Here is a 24,967-nt window from a genome sequence, read left to right as displayed (position 1 = left end):
AAAGACAAAGGGTGTGAGGTTACAGGTTTTCAAGAACCAATTGGCAAAGGGGGTCAAATAATCAAATGCACTAACCTCTACATCTTCATCCTCGCTCGAATACGCAGAATCTAGTCTGGCGTAAAGCTCCTCATCTCCTTGGTCCTTGACTTTTTCAATTTGGACCTGAAAATAGTGAATGTTTGTCATCGCATGCATCTGGAACATGAAGATTTTGGCAAACTGAATCTGTCAGATACTGTATGTACCAGTTCAAATCTCAGTTGATTCACCCTTCTATTTAACTTCCCAATGTGACGACTGAGACCCTGTCACGAAGAAAAAATAATCATGTTTGTGAACAAAAAGATTGGATAAATGAAGGTGTATCATTACCGGACAAGGAAGGTACAGTATAGTATCATTTTGGAAAATAATGAAATTTTGCTTTCCAGAAGACATGGAGTTATATTTACAGAATCTCTAACAGGAACGGGTTTTTTTTATTGCCGAAATTTATAATGCAGGTTGATTTTTTAGTAAAACATCCCCAACCATCCAAGAATCAAGCAGTACCTCCATTCTCTGTAGCTCAATGGACCGAGCCAAGGCCTTTCTCTTTGACAAAAGATTCTTGGGTCGTAGCATGGAAGGTCGTCTATAGTCCTTCCCACGAAACACAACAATGGCATAGCCTTTGGAGACCTTGTCCACAGAAACTAAAACACCCCCACTCTCGACTTCAAGTGACAGCGCTGTCCTCTTGACATCTGCAAAAGACTTTGCTTTCACTAGTATTTTCACCAGTTCCCTGTATTTCCAGTGCAAGTGCATATTTTCGACTGTGCCATCAAAAACTCCTCTTCTTCCTGGAAGTGGTAAATACAGTTAAATTAAAGAATGTATCTGAAGTTGAAATGCGACTATAAGGACTATCTGAGGAGACAAGATCACATTCTACTGAAATAGATTAGCAAATTAGAGCGAAGTACATACTGATCATTCGAAAAAGGAACGGAATTGCAAGGAAAAGGCTGTTGCTGATGTAAGTATAAAATAAAAATTGCAGTACTATAGGATCAAAGAAAATAAGTGCCGCTAAACTTTCAAGTAGATTTTACCAAGGAGCAGAAATGCCTTCATTCTTAGACCAAGTTTCCGGAACATGAACCTCTCTTCATCTGTTATTGTTTCGGGTGGTTTGGTATCTTCAGTTGGCTTCAAGCCTAACTCGACTTTTCCAAGCACTCTTTGAGCTTTTCCTATCCTTTTCTCTGCCTGCGTAGAAATAAATTGAAATTAATTCAGTTCATACATCCTAAATTGGTTCTTCAGTGCATTACATGTGATGCAAGTATCTGAATCACATTAGCTTAGTTGAATAGATGCATATGGCATGGAACTACAATTGTGCTCTTCGCTTGGAAAAAGGAAATAGGTCCGCTATGTAGGTACACTTCAGTGCAAGTTTACAAGGTAGATTCTTACCAAATATTATTGAACTAGCATTGTAGTATGATGATTTCCATGAATGCTGCTAAATTAATTAAGAGAATATGGATTTATGGTAGGATGAATAAGAATGCTATTCTTTGTACAGGAAATCGTTTGTTCACAAGAGAACCTAGCAAAGTGATCTTACTATTCCAAAGACTTTTCACTTACGATTGCAAGCTTCCACTCTAACTTCCTTACAAGGTCAGCATGTTTTGCAGCTTCTACAGTTCTTGTCATCTTGTCCGTGTGATTTTCATCCAGTTCATTTCCATATTTAGAGTTAGCTTCAAGAGTCTCTCCAAGAGTACCAGCCACAGTGGCTTCTACAAATGCCTCAGTGCTGGAAGCAAAAGACAGTCTTGGATTTAGCCGCGCTTGCTCCTCATCTAGTAGGGAATTCATTGATTTTTCCCTCTCCAGCAGTGCATCTGCAAGTTCGGTGGACAAGAAATCTTTCCCTCTGTAGAAGACTACGAAGTCATTGTTCCTTGAAAGCATTACCCCACCTGTTAATTTCTGGTACAGACCAAAAGAACATTAGTAGAAGAAACGAAATGGTGAAAAGTTCGATAAAGTTTAAGGCTCTCCTATATCAAACAGAGACTGCCCAATTATACTGGATAAACTTTCTCTATAGGTTTGGGTTCAAATATACAGGATATGTCAGTTGTATGCATGTAAAAGTAAAGGGAAAATAATCCGTATAGAGGAAGCCAAGCCTGAAACATATCATGGGCAATAGGATATGCATGATCTGCTTATGTTGCTTCTATAGTTTTATGATGCATAGCTTCAGTTTTAGGTACCTCCGCGATCAGAATATTCCATCCTACTCTACCTCCAGTCCCAGCTCACATTACCAAGGTAGTCATAATGGCCACCTCCTAGGAGATGTGTAACAAACCGTACCTTTTCAATGAAATGCAAAGATCTCTGTGTTTTCTCAACAAAAAAAAGTCCACCACAAGTCGAACTATATCTCTAGTGATCTAGTCCATGCCTTCCCTTCGATCACCAGAATAATACTCTTTGCCCAACTAATTACTACCATCAACCACAAGTAAAACATGAACTCTCTCACATTATGAACTATAAGGAACCTTCTGAAAATCGAACATCCAGATATGCATGGAAGTAGTAAAAGAGGCATCTTAGCCTACCAATCGACAAGTTCAAAGAGCACTCTCAGCAGCACCTGACCAAATTGCAATCTTAAGCAAAGCACCAAAAACTGAATAATACTCCCTATGTCCCAAAATATAAGGTGTCCTTGATTTTCGCTGGTCAACGACTTACAACTTTGACTATGATTTCTACTTATAATTTCTCCATAAAATTGGTATAGAGATATATGAAATAAAACCATTTTGTAAGACAAATGCAACGATACCATTTATACATTCTCAATCAATATAATTTGGTAATATATTAGTGGTCAAAGTCGTGCATTAAAGACCGTGAAAAATAAAGTGTGCTATATTTGGGGACATAAGGAGTACCAAACAAGAGACCGTTTGTCATGAAATATTTAAAGGAAATGCCAATCTTGGAGAAACAGCATAGGTATATCATTATGTGAAGAGTGCAACAAAAGGCAGAGTTTCACATAAAGAACCATATTTGTGCTATCATTTTCATGTGACAAACCTGTAAACTTCGATGCACATTACTGGTGGGGCTTTAAAATGTTGATTGCATGTGCTCTTGGTTATGTTTTTTTACTGGAAATGTTAATGCTTTGATCCCAGATTCTATGGTTCTCAACTTACCATTCATAAGGCATCTCTAAAATCTATGGATTCTTTAAAAAAAAATACATAGCTTGGGAGCGTAGAAAATCATTCCTAAGAAATATTCAAATAGCAAAAGTGAGAAATGGGATACAGACTTCAGGCCTCAAGGTGCACAAAATAGTTGTAATATCTGCGAATGATGAGTAGCAGTGTTTCAGTTGCACATAAGAATTTGTATTATGTGGTTCCCAGTGACCATTGAATATTTCTTATTAATGTCAAGAAGCTTTCCCTATATGAAATTTGAATAAGAAACTGACAAATTTGCTAATAAGAAAGAGGTTCTATAGTTACTTTGATATCTTCAGCCATCCTCTCACTGGTAGTAAGCTGCACTCCTCTTTTCAAAGCAATTTTTGCAATGGAACTTCTCTCCCATAACTTCACCATAGCAGCTGCCAATCCTTGGAGTTGTCTGCTTCGGCCTAACATTCATCAGTAGGGAGGAAACATCACCAAAAGATGGTAAAAATTTGACGAAGAAAATAAAGAGTTAACTAAAACAACATAATAAAGTACCGAGAGCAAAGTGAGGAGGCAGTCCACGACCAAGACGTCGTAAATTGGTAGTATCCTTTCGGCTGAGAGATCGACGGACTCCATATGGCAGAACTCGGAAAGGGGGTTTGTAACCTGGAACAGTTGCAGGAAGCAGATCTGCATCTACTGGCAATGGATTGGATCCAGGCCAGTCACTGTATCTCGGGCCGAGCTCATCCAACAGCCTGTCAATTTCTTCTTCATATATGATTTCCGGGACTGATTCAACTATTTCTTCTTTCTCAACATTAGATATCAAAGCTCCATTGCCATCTTCCATGCCATTTACATTCTCATTAGGTAGCAAGGTAGGGATAGGAGGCACTTTACTTGACGACTTAGTACCAAGAGTCTGCGAAGTCCTATTTGTTCCCTTGGTGGTCTCAGGTACATCGTAGGCTACTCCCCTGTATAGAGAAACAGAAGTTCCTGACCTCCATATTACCAACCCCCCTGTTTTTCTCTAATCAGAATCAGTGAAAAAAAAAACAGATATTAGATTGCAAGAACTACACTCCTAAAATATGTGTTGGACATGACCCAAACTCAACTATAGAAGTTAATCTTTAACTCAGTTAAATCCTAGAAATGATTTTAATCCTGGACATTGATACAGGTCTCAAGTCAGTACCACATCAAGTATCAGTGAACTACTAATTTGATATGAACTGGAACAGCAATCATCAAGCATTTCCACCAAAGACCAATTCAAGCTAAACTACTACTACCAAATCAGGCATATTCGATGCAAGCTACGCGATTCTGGAAAATTCTGATACACACCTCGAGTATCTCGTGGAAGAGGCGCATGTTAAGCGCAGGCGTGCCGTTGACCTTGACCCTGACAACCTCATCCGTCCTCCACTTGTCCTTGATCTTGGCGACGATCTCCCGCGTGACCCCAGCGCCGCCCACCTGGGTCTTGGACTTGATCCTCATCGCCGCGTGGCGCAGGCGCCGAAGCTCGGGTTCAGGCAGCGTGAGCTCCGCCATCCACGCCGGCGACCTGGCGGCACGCGCCGCCGCCTCGGGCGGCGGCATCGGCCGCTCCCACGGGAAGCGCGCGTCCACGAGCGAGGACTCCGCGTCGTCGTCGAACCCCCCGCGGGCGTTCGGAAGCACGCCATCGTCCGCGCGGAAGACGTCCTCCACGGAGCCCCGCCGCGGGTGCTGAGAGGCGGTCTGGGCGTCGGGTGAGTAGCCCGCGCGCTGGAGCCGGCGGAGGATGAGAGACATTGTGGAGCGGCCGGAGTGGCGGCTGGTGCCTACGGAGTCCTCGTCGTCGGAGTCGGAGGTGGGGGATGGCTCCGGGCGAAGGTCGAGCGCGGGGGCGGGCGGGCCGAGGCCGCGGCGGGGCCGGGACCAGGCGGAGAGCCATGGGTAGTGAGCGGAGGAGGAGGAAAGGGGGCTGGAGGAGAGGAAGAGGTGGTGGAGGCGAGGCGGATGGTGGAGATGGAGGGCGGGGGAGAAGGCCATTGATGGACTGTGGAGGTGGTGGATGATGGCGAGCGGAGGGAGTGGAGAGGGAGGGTTTAGGGGATTGGGGATATTTTTGTCCAGTTCACAGGCTACTCGGTCGTTTTCCACCGTCGGATCTTTAATCGACACGTTCGATCAAGCGTCTAGCTTTTTTTTTTTTTGAGGGTTAAACAGTGGGGAAAATCCCCACTGCAATTTTTATTAATAATTAAATATAAAATGAAACCAGATGTACAAGGTGTACAAAGATGAAAAAATAAAAAAATAAAAGAAAAGAGCAAAAAAGAAAAAAGCTAGGAGACTAAGGAAGACTCTGCAGCCATGACAACATTTCAGGTCCCTTAAGCTAAGTTCAACATGTCAAAAATATTGAGAATCAGCTAAGTTCAAAAGGTCGAGTTTCCTACTGTAAAACATATTTTCTTCATGACACTCTTTCTTTTAAATGTATAATGCAAATACATAGCTCACTGCACAAGGATTAAATGGAGATGGAAAACACTAAGATAGCGAGTTGGCGCACTAAGAGGAAACCGGTTGCAATCGCCCCGAGACCCAGTATAGGGCCAATACGATAAAATACAAATAATTCAAAATAAAACATTGTTGTGCAAAAAAAGGATGGTTTGCTTCTGCAGAACAATGTATTACTATTTACTATTCATAAAAAAATCAAATGGTTACCTTTACTAATCTCTAGCCCACCAGCTAGCTACCCTCGAGTAAAATTGTCTTTTTTTAATGTGTGTATGCTAAATCCCTCTCCCTCTCTCCTCCAACCATAGAGTCAAAAACTTTGTTGAAGTCTCCATAAGTGTGAGTTAGTTCAATTCTCCAACAATTAGATAAATCGTTGATACTCCTTGATTAGGGAAAGGTTATACTTGAGGGGAATGGCAAGCGCAAATCTCGGTGAGGTTGACGCTCCAACATAGGGTTAGGTTTCCTTGGATTTTTTATGTTGCATATGTGTGTCCAGATTGCTACAAACTCGCATGTGTTTTGTTATGAAGCACACACACAATGATGTGGCAGTTAGGACGTCTATCACAAATTTGATTTTTCGTGGATATATTTATGTTGCATGTGTGTGTTCAAAATGCTACAAGCATGAAGAGAAACAAGTATAGTACTCTTCGGAACCAAGCCAAAGGGTTCATGAGGTTGCCAGATGAAGATCATCAAGAGATGTATAGAAGGCTTATCACCATTGTCGATGCCTTTCGGAATGTGGGTGCCCAACATATTGATGACTTTTGGATCAAGGACAAGTATATTGATTGCATGATGCCTTATGAACCCATTGATGTCAAGAGTCTCCTTGGAAGAGAAAGCTATTCTTCACTTACCTCCCAATAAGTGGTGCACGAGATGCAAGCTCTCAAGGTGGCCGAACAACTCTCAAGATTCTCGCAATCGTGCTATAGGAATGGCAAGAGGTACAAACCTTGCTTTGAAGGTCAATACCGTGGAAGAAGTGAACACTCAAGAACCATATAGGATCTCTTTGAGCATGTCCTATCCGGAGGATTTGGAATACCACTACCATGACCACATGGCATTCCATGCAAAAACCTTTTGGGTTGATCCATCCAAAGCAAAGGAAGGAAACATCAAGAGAAACAACACAAGTGGGTTCAAGAGCTCGGGCCCAAGATCAAGATCTTGCTTCAATTGTGGTGACAAGTTCCATTTCATCGTCGAATGCCCCTATGAAAATAGAGAAACTCGTGGTGGAAGGCTCATTCCCAAGGACAAGAGCAAAGATTCAAAGGCCCCCAACAAGAAATTCTACAGCAAGAATAAGAAGAACAAGAGGCCATCAAGGATTGTGCTAATGACTAAAGAAGAGTATTCTTCCGATGACAATGATAGTGATAGTGATGAAGAAGAGACCTCAAAGAAAGTGGCCGCCATTGCCACCACCAATATTCCCTCGTCATCCCTCTTTGAATCCCCTAATGAGAACTCTCACATCAAAAATGCACATTGCTTCATGGCAAGGTCATCCTTGGACACATCTATTGTGCTATCAACTCAAGAAGAATACACATCCGGGGATGATGATGATGATGATGAAGATGAAACTTCCAATGGGTTGGTTTCTCTTGCTTCCCTCTCCACCAAATCTTCATCACCAATTGAATCCCCCAATGAGGATATTCACATGAAGGAAGAAAATTACTTCATGACTAAATCTTCCGAGGTATCATCCCCTAACCCTCTATGCCTAACATAGCAAATGCTCTAGGGGTTGATCATGCTAGCTTAAAAATGAAACAAGAAATGCTTGATTTCGATGAGTTCATTCTTAACTTGAAAGGTAACACTAAAAAGCATGTTGGGGCTCTCATGGTTCATCTAGCACAACTAGATGATATCCTTGATAAAAAAAATGTCAAATAGAGAGAGAGGAATCTCTTGAAATAGCCGCTCTAAAAAATGCCCTTGAGGAAGGACAAGAAACTATAGCTTCTCTTGAAGAGAAACTAGAAACTCTTGAAGAGCCTCAAGATGAAATTGCTAAGCTTACCAAAGAAAGAGATCTTGCTAGGGCTAAGGCAAAAGTGCTTAAAAAGGAAAAGGCCAAATTTGGTGTTGATCATGAGAAACTTGTAAAGGATCTATATGAACTAGACAAGGCTCACAAAGCCTTGAAGAGTGAACACTCTCTCCTCTCCAAGTATAATGAGCAACTTCAAATTAGGCTTGCTAAATATGATGCCTAGCTCTTATACCTCTACTTGTGATCATGCAAATATTGTTGAGGAAAATGCTAGGTTGAAGGATGAACTTGCTAAGGCCTCCTCTCCCCAAAGTAAGTTATCTTTGGATGACCTCTTGAGTAAGCAAAGGTCAAACAATGGGAAGGAGGGCATTGGCTTTAATGCCAAGGAAAAGAAGGCAAACAAGAAGAAGGCCAAGCCCGCACAAGAAAAGAAGAAAGTTGTCATTAATGGTGATGCCCCAAAGGCCAAACCATTAATGATGATGATGCGGGAATTGCTAACCCTCACTGTGTTTTACTTAAAGATTATTATGGTGATGTTTATGCAAAATATGTTGGAACTTATGATGGTTACATTGCTTGGTATATTTGGGTCCCAAAGACCCTTGTTGCTAACAAAGGAGGACCCATTGAAAAATGGATACCTAAATCCAAGAATTGATCTCATGTAGGACTATGCCGCTGGAGGTTCAAAATGGGTGCTTGATAGTGGATGCACAAGTCATATGACCGGCGGCAAGAATCTCGTCAAGGAGTTAAGGCCCAACTTTAGTGAAATCACAGTCTCCTTTGGCGATAATTCAACATCCGAGGTATTAGGTTTAGGCAAGGTTGTGGTTGCTCACATCATTACTCTTGTGGATGTCATGCTTGTTAAAACCCTTGGTTACAATTTATTGTCCGTTTCCGCCCTTGGCAAGATGGGTTTTGCCATCTTTATTGATAATGATATTGTGGTCCTCTTGTGGAGCAAGACTCTTTGTTGGGTATTGCGAAAACAACTTGTATGTGGTGGAGTTCTCGGGGGCCACCACGTCAAGTGCGATGTGCCTATTCGGAAAGGCGGATGTGGGTTGGTTGTGGCATCGCCGCTTGGCCCATGTCAACATGAGAAATTTGCAAAGTCTTCACAAGGGGAACCATATTGTGGGACTAATGGACAATGTTTCTTTTGCCAAAGATCGTGTTTGTAGGGCTTGTGTGGAAGGCAAAATGCATGACTCTCCGCACCCAAGCAAGACTATCATCTCTTCCAAGAGGATCTTGGAGCTCCTTCATGTGGATCTGTTTGGTCCTACCACTCATGCAAGTCTTGGTGCGAAGAAACATTGCTTGGTGACTGTTGATGACTTATTCAAGACATACTTGGGTCTATCTTCTCAAGAAGAAAGATGAGACTCAACAAATCTTCATTGACTTTGCCACCGAGGTGCAACGTCAACACAACCTCTCTATATTGGCAATAAGAAGTGACAACGACTTCGAGTTCAAGAACTACACACTCAATTTTTTTCTTAGTGATGAGGGGATAAGAAATCAATATTCCGCTGCATACACCCCTCAACAAAATGGTGTTGCGGAGAGGAAGAATCGGACTCCTATGGATATGGCAAGATCTATGATGGCGGAGTACAAATCCCGCTATAATTTTTGGGCCGAAGCCATCTCCACCGCTTGTCATTCTTCTAACCGGCTCTATCTCCGTAAGGGCTTGAACAAGACTCCATATGAAATACTCACCGGGAACAAGCCTAATATCTCATACTTCAAGGTGTTCGGGTGTAAGTGTTTCTATAAAATCAAAGGAGTTCGTTTATCTAAATTTGATCCTAAAGCTTTGGAGGGTATATTTGTTGGTTACGGTGTCGAATCTCGCACTTATAGAGTCTTTGATATATCCTCAGGATTATCATCGAATCTTGTAGTGTGAAGTTCGAGGAAAATGATGGCTGATACGTCTCCGACGTATCGATAATTTCTTATGTTCCATGCCACATTATTGATGATATCTACATGTTTTATGCATACTTTATGTCATATTTATGCGTTTTTCGGAACTAACCTATTGACGAGATGCCGAAGGGCCAGTTCTGTTTTCTGCTGTTTTTGGTTCCAGAAATCCTAGTAAGGAAATATTCTCGGAATCGGACGAAATCAACGCCCAGCATCCTATTTTTCCACGAAGCTTCCAGAACACCCGAGAGCCGCCAGAGGGGAGCCCTGGGGGCCCCACACAACACCCTGGCGCGGCCAGAGGGGGGGCCGCGCCCCCCTAGTGTGTGGGCCCACCAGGACCCCTCCGAGGCTGCCCTTCCGCCTACTTAAGGTCTCCGTCGCGAAAACCCTATTACGTTCGACGAAACCAGAGAAAACCTTCCAGAGCCGCCGCCATCGCGAAGCCAAGATCTGGGGGACAGGAGTCTCCGTTCCGGCACGCCGCCGGGACGGGGAAGTGCCCCCGGAAGGCTCCTCCATCGACACCACCGCCATCTTCATCAACGCTGCTTGTCTCCCATGAAGAGGAGTAGTTCTCCATCGAGGCTCGGGGCTGTACCGGTAGCTATGTGGTTAAATCTCTCTCCTATGTACTTCAATACAATGATCTCATGAGCTGCCTTACATGATTGAGATTCATATGAGTTTTGTATCACAATTTATCTGTGTGCTACTCTAGTGATGTTATTAAAGTAGTTTATTCCTCCTGCACGGTGTAATGGTGATAGTGTGTGCATCGTGTAGTACTTGGCGTAGGCTATGATTGTGATCTCTTGTAGATTATGAAGTTAACTATTGCTATGATGGTATTGATGTGATATATGCCTCCTTTCGTAGTGTGAAGGTGACAGTGTGCATGCTATGTTACTACTTGGTTTGGTTATGTTGATCTGTCATGCACTCTAAGGTTATTTAAATATGAACATTGAATATTGTGGAGCTTGTTAACTCCGGCATTGAGGGTTCGTGTAATCCTACACAGTTAGTGGTGTTCATCATCCAACAAGAGAGTGTAGAGTCTAGCATCTATTTATTTATTCTGTTATGTGATCAAAGTTGAGAGTGTCCACTAGTGAAAGTATGATCCCTAGGTCTTGTTCCTAAATATCGCTATCGCTGCTTGTTTCTCGTTTCTATCGCATCTCTACTCGTCCGCAATATTACCACCATCAACCACACGCCGATCCTGGGCAAAGCACTTTTCTGGTGCCGTTGCTACTGCTTATATTTATTCATACCACATGTATTTCACTATCTCTTCGCCGAACTAGTGCACCTATTAGGTGTGTTGGGGACACAAGAGACTTCTTGCTTTGTGGTTGCAGGGTTGCATGAGAGGGATATCTTTGACCTCTTCCTCCCTGAGTTCGATAAACCTTGGGTGATCCACTTAAGGGAAACTTGCTGCTCGTTCTACAAACCTCTGCTCTTGGAGGCCCAACACTGTCTACAAGAATAGAAGCACCCGTAGACATCAAGCACTTTTCTGGCGCCGTTGCCGGGGAGGAAAGGTAAAAGGCATTCATACTCCGGTCCCAGGTAAAAATACTTTTCTGGCGCCATTGTGTGAGTGTTCGAAGCTATTTCCTTTAGATCCTGCAATTGCATCTTTTTGTTTCTTGTTTACACTAGTTTGGCATAATGGACAACAATGAGCTTCTTATTCTATTTCCTGATTTAAGACATGGATGGTTTAATGCGAAAATTTAAAAACCCATGGAACATATTAGTATGAACACTTTGAATACCATTGTTGCTAATGATATAGAAAGTTCTAAGCTTGGGGAAGCTGGTTTTGATGAGCATGATCTTTTTAGTCCCCCAAGCATTGAGGAGAAAATTTACTTTGATGATACTTTGCCTCCTATTTATGATGATTATAATGATAGTAGTCTTTTAGTACCGCCTGTTATGGAGGATAAATTTGATTATGATTACAATATGCCTCCTATATTTGATGATGAGAATAATAATGATAGCTACTTTGTTGAATTTGCTCCCACTACAACTAATAAAATTGATTATGCTTATGTTGGGAGTAGTAATAATTTTATGCATGAGACTCATGATAAGAATGCTTTATGTGATAGTTATATTGTTGAGTTTGCTCATGATGCTACTCGGAAGTTATTATGAGAGAGGAAAATATGGTTGTAGAAATTTTCATGTTACTAAAATGCCTCTCTATGTGCTGAAATTTTTGAAGCTACACTTGTTCTATCTTCCTATACTTGTTACTTTGCTCCTCATGAACTTGTTTATTTACAAGATTCCTTTTCATAGGAAGCATGTTAGACTTAAATTTGTTTTGAATTTGCCTCTTGATGCTCTCTTTTGCTTCAACTCTTATTTCTTGCGAGTGCATCATTAAAACTGCTGAGCCCATCTTAATGGCTATAAAGAAAGAACTTCTTGGGAGATAACCCATGTGTTTATTTTACTACAGTACTTTGTTTTATATTTGTGTCTTAGAAGTTGTTACTACTGTAGCAACCTCTCCTTATATTTATTTTATCGCATTGTTGTGCCAAGTAAAGTCTTTGATAGTAAGGTTCATACTAGATTTGGATTACTGCGCAGAAACAGATTTCTTGCTGTCACGAATCTGGGCCTAATTCTCTGTAGGTAACTCAGAAAATTATGCCAATTTACGTGAGTGATCCCCGGATATGTACGCAACTTTCATTAAATTTGGGCATTTTCATCCGAGCAAGTCTGGTGCCTCTTTAAAATTCGTATTTACGGACTGCTTACGTTTTGACAGATTCTGCCTTTTATTTCGCATTGCCTCTTTTGCTTGTGTTGGATGGATTTCTTTGTTCCATTAACTTCCAAGTAGCTTTGTGCAATGTCCGGAAGTGTTAAGAATGATTTTTTCACCTCTCGAACATGTGAATTTTTGATTATGCACTAACCCTCTAATGAGTTTGTTTCGAGTTTGGTGTGGAGGAAGTTTTCAAGGGTCAAGAGAGGAGGATGATATACTATGATCAAGAAGAGTGAAAAGTCTAAGCTTGGGGATGCTCCCGGTGGTTCATCCCTGCATATTTCAAGAAGACTCAAGCATCTAAGCTTGGGGATGCCCAAGGCATCCCCTTCTTCATCGACAAATTTATCAGGTTTCCCCCTTGAAACTATATTTTTATTCGGTCACATCTTATGTACTTTACTTGGAGCGTCTGTTTGTTTTTGTTTTTGTTTGAATAAAATATGATCCATCATGCTTGCGTGGGAGAGAGACACGCTCCGCTGGTTCATATGAACACATGTGTTCTTCGCTTTATCTTTTAGTATTCATGGCGAAGGTTGAATCTTCTTCGTTAAATTGTTATATAGTTGGAATCAGGAAATGCTACATGTAGTAATTCTAAAATGTCTTGAATAATTTGATACTTGGCAATTGTTGTGCTCATGTTTAAGCTCTTGCATCATATACTTTGCACCTATTAATGAAGAAATACATAGAGCTTGCTAAAATTTGGTTTGCATAATTGGTCTCTCTAAAGTCTAGATAATTTCTAGTATTGAGTTTGAACAACAAGGAAGACGGTGTAGAGTCTTATAATGTTTACAATATGTCTTTTATGTGAGTTTTGCTGCACCGGTTCATCCTTGTGTTTGTTTCAAATAACCTTGCTAGCCTAAACCTTGTATCGAGAGGGAATACTTCTCATGCATCCAAAATCCTTGAGCCAACCACTATGCCATTTGTGTCCACCATACCTACCTACTACATGGTATTTCTCCGCCATTCCAAAGTAAATTGCTTGAGTGCTACCTTTAAATTTCTATCCTTTACCTTTGCAATATATAGCTCATGGGACAAATAGCTTAAAAACTATTGTGGTATTGAATATGTACTTATGCACTTTATCTCTTATTAAGTTGCTTGTTGTGCGATAACCATGTTCATGGGGACGCCATCAACTACTCTTTGTTGAATATCATGTGAGTTGCTATGCATGTTCGTCTTGTCTGAAGTAAGGGAGATTTACCACTCATTTAATGGTTAGAGCATGCATAATGTTAGAGAAGAACATTGGGCCGCTAACTAAAGCCATGATCCATGGTGGAAGTTTCAGTTTTGGACATATATCCTCAATCTCATATGAGAACATTAATTGTTGCTACATGCTTATGCATTAAAGAGGAGTTCATTATCTGTTGTCTATGTTATCCCGGTATGGATGTCTAAGTTGAGAATAATCAAAAGCGAGAAATCCGATGCGAGCTTTCTCCTTAGACCTTTGTACAAGCGGCATAGAGGTACCCCTTTGTGACACTTGGTTAAAACATGTGTATTGCGATGACAATCCCAGTAATCCAAGCTAATTAGGACAAGGTGCGGGCACTATTAGTATACTATGCATGAGGCTTGCAACTTGTAAGATATAATTTACATAATACATATGCTTTATTACTACCGTTGACAAAATTGTTTCTTGTTTTCAAAACCAATGCTCTAGCACAAATATAGCAATCAATGCTTCCTCTCGCGAAGGGCCATTCTTTTACCTTTTATGTTGAGTCAGTTCACCTATCTCTCTCCACCTCAAGAAGCAAACACTTGTGTGAACTGTGCATTGATTCCTACATACTTGCATATTGCACTTGTTATATTACTTTACATTGACAATATCCATGAGATATACATGTTATAAGTTGAAAGCAACCGCTGAAACTTAATCTTCCTTTGTGTTGCTTCAATACCTTTACTTTGATTTATTGCTTTATGAGTTAACACTTATGCAAGACTTATTGATGCTTGTCTTGAAAGTACTATTCATGAAAAGTCTTTGCTTTATGATTCAGTTGTTTACTCATGTCATTACCATTGTTTTGATCGCTGCATTCATTACATATACTTACAATAGTATGATCAAGGTTATGATGGCATGTCACTACAGAAATTATTCTTTTTATCGTTTACCTGCTCGGGACGAGCAGAAACTAAGCTTGGGGATGCTGATACGTCTCCGACGTATCGATAATTTCTTATGTTCCATGCCACATTATTGAAGATATCTACATGTTTTATGCATACTTTATGTCATATTTATGCGTTTTCCGGAACTAACCTATTGACGAGATGCCGAAGGGCCGATTCTGTCGTTTTCTGCTGTTTTTGGTTTCAGAAATCCTAGTAAGGAAATATTATCGGAATCGGACGAAATCAACGCCCAGCATCCTATTTTTCCACGAAGCTTCCAGAACACCCGAGAGCCGCCAGAGGGGAGCCCTGGGGGCCCCACACAACACCCTGGCGCGGCCAGAGGGGGCCCGCGCCCCCCTAGTGTGTGGGCCCACCAGGACCCCTCCGAGGCTGCCCTTCCGCCTACTTAAGGTCTCCGTCGCAAAAACCCTATTATGTTCGACGAAACCAGAGAAAACCTTCCAGAGCCGCCGCCATCGCGAAGCCAAGATCTGGGGGACAGAGTCTCCGTTCCGGCACGCCGCCGGGACGGGGAAGTGCCCCGGAAGGCTCCTCCATCGACACCACCGCCATCTTCATCAACGTTGTTGTCTCCCATGAGGAGGGAGTAGTTCTCCATCGAGGCTCGGGGCTGTACCGGTAGCTATGTGGTTAAATCTCTCTCCTATGTACTTCAATACAATGATCTCATGAGCTGCCTTACATGATTGAGATTCATATGAGTTTTGTATCACAATTTATCTGTGTGCTACTCTAGTGATGTTATTAAAGTAGTTTATTCCTCCCGCACGGTGTAATGCGACAGTGTGTGCATCGTGTAGTACTTGGCGTAGGTTATGATTGTGATCTCTTGTAGATTATGAAGTTAACTATTGCTATGATGGTATTGATGTGATCTATGCCTCCTTTCGTAGTGTGAAGGTGACAGTGTGCATGCTATGTTACTACTTGGTTTGGTTATGTTGATCTATCATGCACTCTAAGGTTATTTAAATATGAACATTGAATATTGTGGAGCTTGTTAACTCCGGCATTGAGGGTTCGTGTAATCCTACACAGTTAGTACGTGGTGTTCATCATCCAACAAGAGAGTGTAGAGTCTAGCATCTATTTATTTATTCTGTTATGTGATCAAAGTTGAGAGTGTCCACTAGTGAAAGTATGATCCCTAGGCCTTGTTCCTAAATATCGCTATCGCTGCTTGTTTACTTGTTTTACTTGCATCTCTATCGTCCGCAATATTACCACCATCAACCACACGCCGATCCTGGGCAAAGCACTTTTCCGGTGCCGTTGCTACTGCTTATATTTATTCATACCACCTGTATTTCACTATCTCTTCGCCGAACTAGTGCACCTATTAGGTGTGTTGGGGACACAAGAGACTTCTTGCTTTGTGGTTGCGGGGTTGCATGAGAGGGATATCTTTGACCTCTTCCTCCCTGAGTTCGATAAACCTTGGGTGATCCACTTAAGGGAAACTTGCTGCTGTTCTACAAACCTCTGCTCTTGGAGGCCCAACACTGTCTACAAGAATAGAAGCACCCGTAGACATCAATGGCTCCCAAGTGGGGCAAGTTGATATTTGTGCAGGTGATGAAATACCTCAAGATGCCATATTAAGAATGGGTGTGGAATTTTTCCGCCCCATTGAGGGACACAGTGTAGCGTCTCAGAAGGACTATGCTCTACTATGGTTGAGCCCTCATCTTCACAACATTTACAAACTCCATCTCTTGAAGCTAATGATGCACCAACCCAAGAACAAGAACAAGACCCTCCCTCTAGTGTGCAAGATCAAGGACAAGATCAACCAAGGATTCATGATGGCTCCGATGAGTATCCATATAATATTTTCTCCTCACCGAATAATGTCCAAGATCAAGCACATGATTTTGAGCACACTCAAGAAATTGAGGAAGCTCAAGTTGATGGCCAAGACGGGGACCCAAACGATCAAGTTGATCAAGTGATACCTCCAAGGCCTAGAAGAACCAAGGAGGAGATCGAGGCCCATCGTCTCGCAAGAAGAGATAGGAACTTGGAAATTCTTGAACACACTCATGATAAGGTCCTAAGTGAAGTAAGATGAAGAGTTTCCACAAGAAGGCAATTGGCTAACTTTAGCAATCATCATGCTTATACCTCCTTAGTGGAACCAAAGAAAGTATTTGAAACTCTTGAAGATCCGGATTGGTTGGAGGCTATGTACGATGAACTCAACAACTTCAAGTGCAACAAAGTATGGACTTTAGTAGAGAAGCCAAAGGAGTGCCGCAATGTTATAGGCACTCAATGGATATTCGAGAACAAGCAAGATGAGTTTGGAATTGTTGTGAGGAACAAGGCAAGATTGGTAGCTCAATGTTTCTCTCAAATAGAAGGAATTGACTTTGTAGAAACTTATGCTCCTGTGGCTCGCCTTGAGTCCATCCGTATCGTTCTTGCATATGAATCACATCATAATTTTAAGTTACAACAAATGGATTTGAAAAGTTTATTTCTTAATGGTTCTTTGCATGAAGAGGTTTATGTTAAGCAACCCCCAGGGTTTGAGGATCCCGACTTTCCTAACCACGTCTATAAGCTTTATAAAGCACTTTATGGTCTCAAACAAGCTCCTAGAGCTTGGTACGAGCACCTTAAAGAATTGTTGATAGATCGTGGGTTTGATGTTGGGCTAATCAATCCCACTCTTTTTACTAAGAGGGTCAATGGGGAGCTTTTCGTTTGCCAGTTATATGTTGATGATATTATCTTTGGCTCTACTAACAAAGCTTTCAATGATGAATTTCCAAAGCTTATGACCGATAGGTTTGAGATGTCTATGATGGGAGAAATGAGGTTCTTTCTTGGTTTTGAGATCAAGCAATTGAGAGAAGGGACTTTCATCAATCAAGCAAAATATCTCCAAGACATGCTCAAGAGGTTCAAGATGACAGAAATGAAGGGTGTAGCCACTCCAATGGTTACCAAATGTCATCTTGCACTAGATCCCAATGGTAAAGAGGTGGATCAAAAGGTATATCGCTCCATGATTGGATCCTTGCTTTACCTTTGTACATGTAGACCGGACATAGTGTTGAGTGTTGATGTGTGTGCAAGGTATCAAGCTTCTCCTAAAGAGAGCCACATGATTGCTCTCAGAAGAATCTTTCGATATTTGGTTGATACCCCAAGATATGGTCTTTGGTATCCTAAAGGCTCAAGTTTCTTTATTAATGGATACACATATGCGGAATGGGCGGGAGACAAGGATGATAGGAAATCAACTTCCGGGGCTTGCCAATTTCTTGGTAGGTCCTTGGTATGTTGGTCTTCTAAGAAGCAAAATTGTATATCTCTCTCAATTGCCGAAGCCGAATATGTTGCCGCCGCAAGTGGATGCACTCAATTGTTATGGATGAGGCAAACTTTAAGGGAATACAGTGTCACTTGTGACAAAGTGCCTCTTTTATGTGACAATGAAAGTGCCATCAAGATTGCCTATAATCCGGTGCAACATTCATGAACGAAGCATATTGAGTCCGGAATCATTTCATTAGGGATCATGTTGCTCGTGGTGATATTGAGCTATGCTATGTTCCAACCAAAGATCAACTCGCCGATATATTCACGAAGCCTCTTGATGAAGCAAGGTTTTTCTATTTGAGGAATGAGCTAAATATCATTGACGCTGCCGCTGTCGAGGGTCTTCAAAAAGACTCCATGACGCGGAAAATGCCTTGAGCGAGAACACAACCCGACAAACTGCTCGCGAGGAAGAGATCATCACGCGCTTGGAGTCGCAAAATCGGCGCTTCGTTAGTAAGTTCCCCAACCACTTTGATTCTTCTTGAACCTTTGCTTTTCCGTGCACTTGTTGTCAACCCGAAATTTGTTTCAGCAGGGAAGATGCACCAGGATTTTGAACTTGAAAAGCCCGAAGATGATCGTCTTCTTGACGCTCTTTCTCTCCTTGAGATTCATGGAGATGAAGTGCGCCAGAGCATCTCTGATGCTAAGTCGGCGTTTTCTCGGCTTTCTCCCTACTTCTTCACGAAGAAAGAGCAGGCCGACACCTTTGCTGCCCTGACCAAGCACTTCATTCCCGAAGAAGATCTTGGGCTGGGCCTCCGGCAAGAGGGCTTGAAGATTGGCGTTGAAGGCACCATCGCTTTGGTTGCCGAAAGCCAACAAAGCGTCGACTGGGCGAAGGTTGGTGATGTGAAGAAGATGGAGACGAAGAGGTGGCAATCCTTGATTAAGGCTGCCAAGCCGAACTCGAAGAAAATTCTCTCCTTCCTCGGATGCAAACCAGCTCCTTCCCCTAGTTCTACAAAGCCGGAGGTCAAGTAGACCGTCGTGTCCCTGCTTTTTCTTTGTTCTTCCTCTTTTGTTGCTGTCGCCGTAGTAGCTTTTGCGACAGCTTATCATTGGTTCACTAGGAACCCTCTTTTGTAATGCTCATGTAAATATCCAAATGAATCAATGGAATGCTATTTTGCCAAGTTATTGATGTCGAAATTTTCCTCTCCAGTTGGTTTTTGACAACTATACCGTGGTGCCTCGTTCTTCGGATGCGTTACCGGCCACGTCCTATTCGAGAAAAACTTCCGTTGACGAGTTTATTGAAGGTTCCTCGAGCTCTGATCAGATAGAATATTTGGACGAACTTCGACATCAACTTCAGTCGATGAAAAAACAGGCTCTCGTGATAATGGAGCAATCTCGAAGATCTTCCGAGAAGGAAAAACTTGCTCTTCAACAGGCTCAGGAAGCCTTAGCGTTAAAGGAAGCCGCGGTTACTGAAGCCACAAAAGCTACTTCGCGGGAAGATTATATGCTTCAACTGATGAATGACTCTAGCTTGGATATGGCATGTATACTTCCTGAGTTTGATCTTTTTCAACTTTATCCTACTTGTTTTCCACCTCTCGCTGATGCTTCCGCTGGGTAGGTTCTTTTTTGGATACTGCTGCCGAAGATCAACGTGTTGAAGCTAGGTCCAATGTGCTTCTCAGACTTGCATTGGAACATGGTTCTAACTTTTGGGCTACGCCTGAACGTACGCGATAAATCGTCAGATTTCAGGACCGTGCAAGTCAAGTCCGCGATTTTCTTGATTTGTGCACAAGGACATTAGCCCTGGTTTATAACACCATGTTTCCTCGCAATTCTCCGCCGGAAACTCTTCCTGCTCTGATGGACAAATTCCGGGATGCTCCTCGAATCCATGAGTTTGTACGGGCCCAAGTGACTGCTGGAGCAAGATTTGCCATGATTATGTTGCAGGTCTGTTATCCGAAGTTAGACATAACCAAAATTGTCGCCAAATGTCAAGCCAAACTAACTAAGAGGAGGAGGAACATCGACAAAATCAACGATGCTATGACTCTTGTAGCGGAAGAGATGATGGATGAATTATTTCGACTAGATGCCGAATTCTTCATGAGAGGTAGCTATGTCGAACATAGGAGTGGTGCTGCAAGCAATGAGAGAGTAAACATAGACGATATACTCGGCGATAACTGAAAGTTTCTTTTCCCTTGTCGAGTTTTCCTTGATAGTGAGAATATGTATATTGTAAGCACAATGTATATTGTAAAATAGCTTATACTTTTTTCTTTCATCAAGCCCCCGAGCTTTTTGTTGGCCGATGTTTATATCTTTATTGGTTTGCGAGCTATTTTTGCGCCAGAGCAAGTAACTGTATTTTGCGGAAGTTTATACATGTTGTTATTGCGGGTTACGAGCCCCCGAGCCTGTCGATGAAAAAGATGTATATCACCAATATCTTTACTATAAAGCAGCACCGCGAGTCCGCCTCATTAAAAACCTTTCAGCCCCACTCGGTGCCCTGAAAGGAAAAGAGTGCGTCTGAAAACTCGCGGGCGTTTCAGTACATTGTATGTTTACAAAGAGGACTATATTTCGACTTTAGGCGTAAAAACGCCTAAGTTGCGCCACGTTCCAGGGATTTGGCTCGGCGATCCCTGTCTTCTTGTCCTTTATCCTGTATGCTCCTCCTTCAATTACTTCTGTGACGATGTACGGGCCAATCCATGGCGACTCGAGTTTCTCATGGCTATTTTGCGTAAGCCGAAGAACTAAGTCGCCTACTTGGAAGGATCTTGGTCGCAAACGTCGACTGTGGTAGTTTTTCATATCTTGCTGGTACTTGGTCACCCTTGATAATGCCTCATCTCGAGCTTCATCGAGTGCATCGACGTCATCTTCTAGTGCCTTTCTCGAGATTTCTTCATTGAATTCTGCCACTCTCGGGGAGTTGTGTTCTATCTCTATCGGCAGCACTGCCTCAGCTCCATGGACTAGAAAGAATGGGGTTTCCTGTGTCGCTGTATTTGGTGTTGTTCGAATACTCCATAACATGCTAGGTAACTCCTCTGGCCATGTGTGTCGGGCTTTTTCCAATGGTGTTAACAGGCGCTTCTTGATGCCGTTGCAGATGATACCGTTTGCTTTCTCGACCTGACCATTGGTTTGCGGATGCGCAATTGAGGAAAATTGTAATTTGATGCCTACCTCTGCGCAATATACCTTGAACTCCTTGGATGTGAAATTTCTTTCGTTGTCTGTGACGATGCTATGAGGGACTCCAAATCGAAAAACGATACTCTTAACAAACTTGATTGCGGATGTTGCATCTGGTGAGTTTATCGGCTTCGCTTCTATCCACTTTGTGAACTTGTCGACTGATACGTCTCAAACGTATCTATAATTTCTTATGTTCCATGCTACTTTTATGATGATACTCACATGTTTTATACACATTATATGTCATTATTATGCATTTTGCGGCACTAACCTATTGACGAGATGCCGAAGAGCCGATTCTTTGCTTCTGCTGTTTTTGGTTTCGAAATCCTAGTAAGGAAATATTCTCGGAATTGGACGAAATCAACGCCCAGGGGCCTATTTTTACACGAAGCTTCCAGAAGACCGAAGGAGTCACGAAGTGGGGCCACGGGGCGCCGCCACACTAGGGCGGCGCGGCCTAGAGGGGGCCCGCGCGGCCCTAGCGTGTGGGTCCCTCGTGACTCTCCCGACTCTGTCCTTCTGCCTACTTAAAGCCTTCGTCGCGAAACCCCCAGTACCGAGAGCCACGATACGGAAAACCTTCCAGAGATGCCGCCGCCGCCAATCCCATCTCGGGGATTCGAGAGATCGCCTCCGAGCACCCTGCCGGAGAGGGGAATCATCTCCCGGAGGTCTCTTCATCGCCATGATCGCCTCCCGATCGATGTGTGAGTAGTCCACCCCTGGACTATGGGTCCATAGCGAGTAGCTAGATGGTTGTCTTCTCCTCATTGTGCTATCATGTTAGATCTTGTGAGCTGCCTATCATGATCAAGATCATCTATCCGTAATCCTACATGTTGTGTTTGTTGGGATCCGATGAATATTGAATACTATGTCAAGTTGATTATCAATCTATCATATATGTTGTTTATGTTCTTGCATGCTCTCCGTTGCTAGTAGAGGCTCTGGCCAAGTTGATACTTGTAACTCCAAGAGGGAGTATTTATGCTCGATAGTGGGTTCATGCCTCCATTGAATGCTGGGGAGTGATAGCAACCTCTAAGGTTGTGGATGTCTTGTTGCCACTAGGGATAAAACATCGATGCTTTGTCTAAGGATATTTGTGTTGATTACATTACGCACCATACTTAATGCAATTGTCCGTTGTTTGCAACTTAATACTGGAAGGGGTTCGGATGATAACTCGAAGGTGGACTTTTTAGGCATAGATGCATGCTCGGATAGCGGTCTATGTACTTTGTCGTAATGCCCTGATTAAATCTCATAGTACTCATCATGATATATGTATGTGCATTGTTATGCCTTCTTTATTTGTCAATTTCCCAACTGTAATTTGTTCACCCAACATCTGTTTATCTTATGGGAGAGACACCACTAGTGAACTGTGGACCCCGGTCCAATTCTTTACATCTGAAATACAATCTACCGCAATTGTTCTTTACTTGTTCTTCGCAAACAATCATCATCATCCACACTATACATCCAATCCTTTGTTACAGACAAGCCGGTGAGATTGACAACCTCACTCGTTACGTTGGGGCAAAGTACTTTGATTGTGTTGTGCAGGTTCCACGTTGGCGCCGGAATCCCTGGTGTTGCGCCGCACTACACTCCGCCGCCATCAACCTTCAACGTGCTTCTTGGCTCCTACTGGTTCGATAAACCTTGGTTTCTTACCGAGGGAAACTTGCTGCTGTACGCATCACACCTTCCACTTGGGGTTCCCAACGGGCGTGTTCTTTACGCGTATCATCGACAGCTACGAGCATATACTCGTATCCTCCTGGCCAAGCCTTGTGCAATTTTCCCACCATATCAAAACCCCATTGAGCAAAGGGCCATGATAGCGGTATTGACATCAACTCCCCTGCCGGAGAATGAGGTTTCGCGGCAAACCTTTGGCACGCATCGCACGTACGCACTATGTCCTTTGCATCCTCGATTGTTGTTAGCCAATAGAATCCTGCTCTGAAAACCTTGGCTGCTATAGCTCGACTGCTTGCGTGATGTCCGCACACCCCTTCGTGTACATCCTTCAGAATAAGCCTTCCTTCTTCGGGTGTGACACATCTCTGTAGTACTCCCGAAATACTTCGTTTGTATAGCTCTCCTTTGACCAAAGTAAAGGCTTTAGAACGCCTGATAACTCGCCTTGCTTCAACTGGATCGTCGGGTAGTTATTTCCTCATGATGTATTCTATGTACGCCTGCATCCAAGGAATTTGTACCATCATTATCACGTGTGGTTCCTCCTCACCTTCCGATGGTGCTGCTGGAGCCCCCGAGGCTTTCTCATCCTTCTCCTTCTTCTGCTGTTTCTTCGCCATGGTTGATCTTTCAGCTATTTCTTCCCAGAACACGCTAGGTGGTATTGCGAGACATTGCGACCCGATGTTTGTGAGAACATCGGCTTCATCGTTGCTGAGCCTGCTGATAAGATTTACTTCGCACCCATCGAACAGCCTCTCAAGCTCATTATATACTTCCTTGTATGCTACCATACTATCATTGACTGCGTCGCATTGATTCATCACCTGTTGAGCCACCAGCTCTGAATCACCAAAGATTTTTAATCGAGTTGCGCCGCAAGCTTTCGCCATCTTCATCCCGTGTATAAGTGCTTCATACTCTGCTTCGTTATTAGATGCGTTTGGAAACATCATCCGTAGTACGTACTTCAACTTGTCGCCTTGAGGTGATACTAGTATCACGCGTGCTCCAGCTCCTTCTAGTCTCTTGGACCCGTTGAACTTCATAGTCCAAGTTCTCGACAAATCTGGAGGTCCCGTATTTTGTAGCTCCATCCACTCTGCGATGAAGTCTGGTAAGATCTGTGACTTTATTGCTTTTCTTTTCTCATATGTGATGTCCCGAGGGGAAAGTTCTATTCCCCAAAGGGAGACACGACCCGTAGCTTCTGGATTGTTTAACATGTTGGATAAAGGCGCCTCATTGACCACTATTATCTGATGCGCCGAAAAATAGTATCGCAGTTTTCTTGCGGTTGTAAACACTCCATATGCTAACTTCTGGTACTGCGGGTACCGCTGTTTTGAGGGTGATAAAACTTCGCTGACAAAGTATACCGGCCGCTGCACTCTGATGTCTACGCACGCTTCTATTCCTGTAGACAGTGTTGGGCCTCCAAGAGCAGAGGTTTGTAGAACAGCAGCAAGTTTCCCTTAAGTGAATCACCCAAGGTTTATCGAACTCGGGGAGGTAGAGGACAAAGATATCCCTCTCAAGCAACCCTGCAATCACGATACAAGAAGTCTCTTGTGTCCCCAACACACCTAATACACTTGTCAGATGTATAGGTGCACTAGTTCGGCGAAGAGATAGTAAAATGCAAGTGATATTGATGTATATGAGCGGTAATAACAATCTGAATAAAATATGGCAGCGAGTAAACATGCAACAGAACAGTAAATAAACGGTGATTCGATGCTTGGAAACAAGGCCTAGGGATCATACTTTCACTTGTGGACACTCTCAACATTGATCACATAACTGAATAAACAAATACTACTTTCTCTACACTCTCTTGTTAGATGACAAACACCATTCATTGTGTAGGGCTACAAGAACTCCCTCAAGCCGGAGTTAACAAGCTCCACAACATTCGGTGTTCATATTTAAGTAACCTTAGAGTGCATGATAGACCATTGCAATTTAGACCGAGTACTAACATAGCATACA

General features: G+C 42.7%; 1 protein-coding gene across 1 annotated transcript in view; it reads right to left on the bottom strand.

Moving 5' to 3' along the window:
- LOC124695999 (CRM-domain containing factor CFM3, chloroplastic/mitochondrial-like) overlaps positions 1-24,967 on the bottom strand; it is a 39,080-nt gene that overhangs the window by 396 nt on the left and 13,717 nt on the right. Inside the window, exons 2-9 of the mRNA XM_047228793.1 lie at positions 4,593-5,404; positions 3,789-4,272; positions 3,564-3,694; positions 1,645-1,992; positions 1,101-1,257; positions 556-848; positions 249-308; positions 76-165 (exon numbers count right to left, since the gene is read on the bottom strand). Coding sequence (XP_047084749.1) covers positions 76-165; positions 249-308; positions 556-848; positions 1,101-1,257; positions 1,645-1,992; positions 3,564-3,694; positions 3,789-4,272; positions 4,593-5,404 — 2,375 coding nt within the window. The remainder of the gene's footprint in view (positions 1-75; positions 166-248; positions 309-555; positions 849-1,100; positions 1,258-1,644; positions 1,993-3,563; positions 3,695-3,788; positions 4,273-4,592; positions 5,405-24,967) is intronic.

This window comes from Lolium rigidum, chromosome 3 (assembly GCF_022539505.1).
Source record: "Lolium rigidum isolate FL_2022 chromosome 3, APGP_CSIRO_Lrig_0.1, whole genome shotgun sequence".
Taxonomy (NCBI): Eukaryota; Viridiplantae; Streptophyta; class Magnoliopsida; order Poales; family Poaceae; genus Lolium; species Lolium rigidum.
The sequence above is the reverse complement of the archived record's forward strand: the minus strand, read 5'-3'. Positions and strand labels throughout refer to the sequence as shown.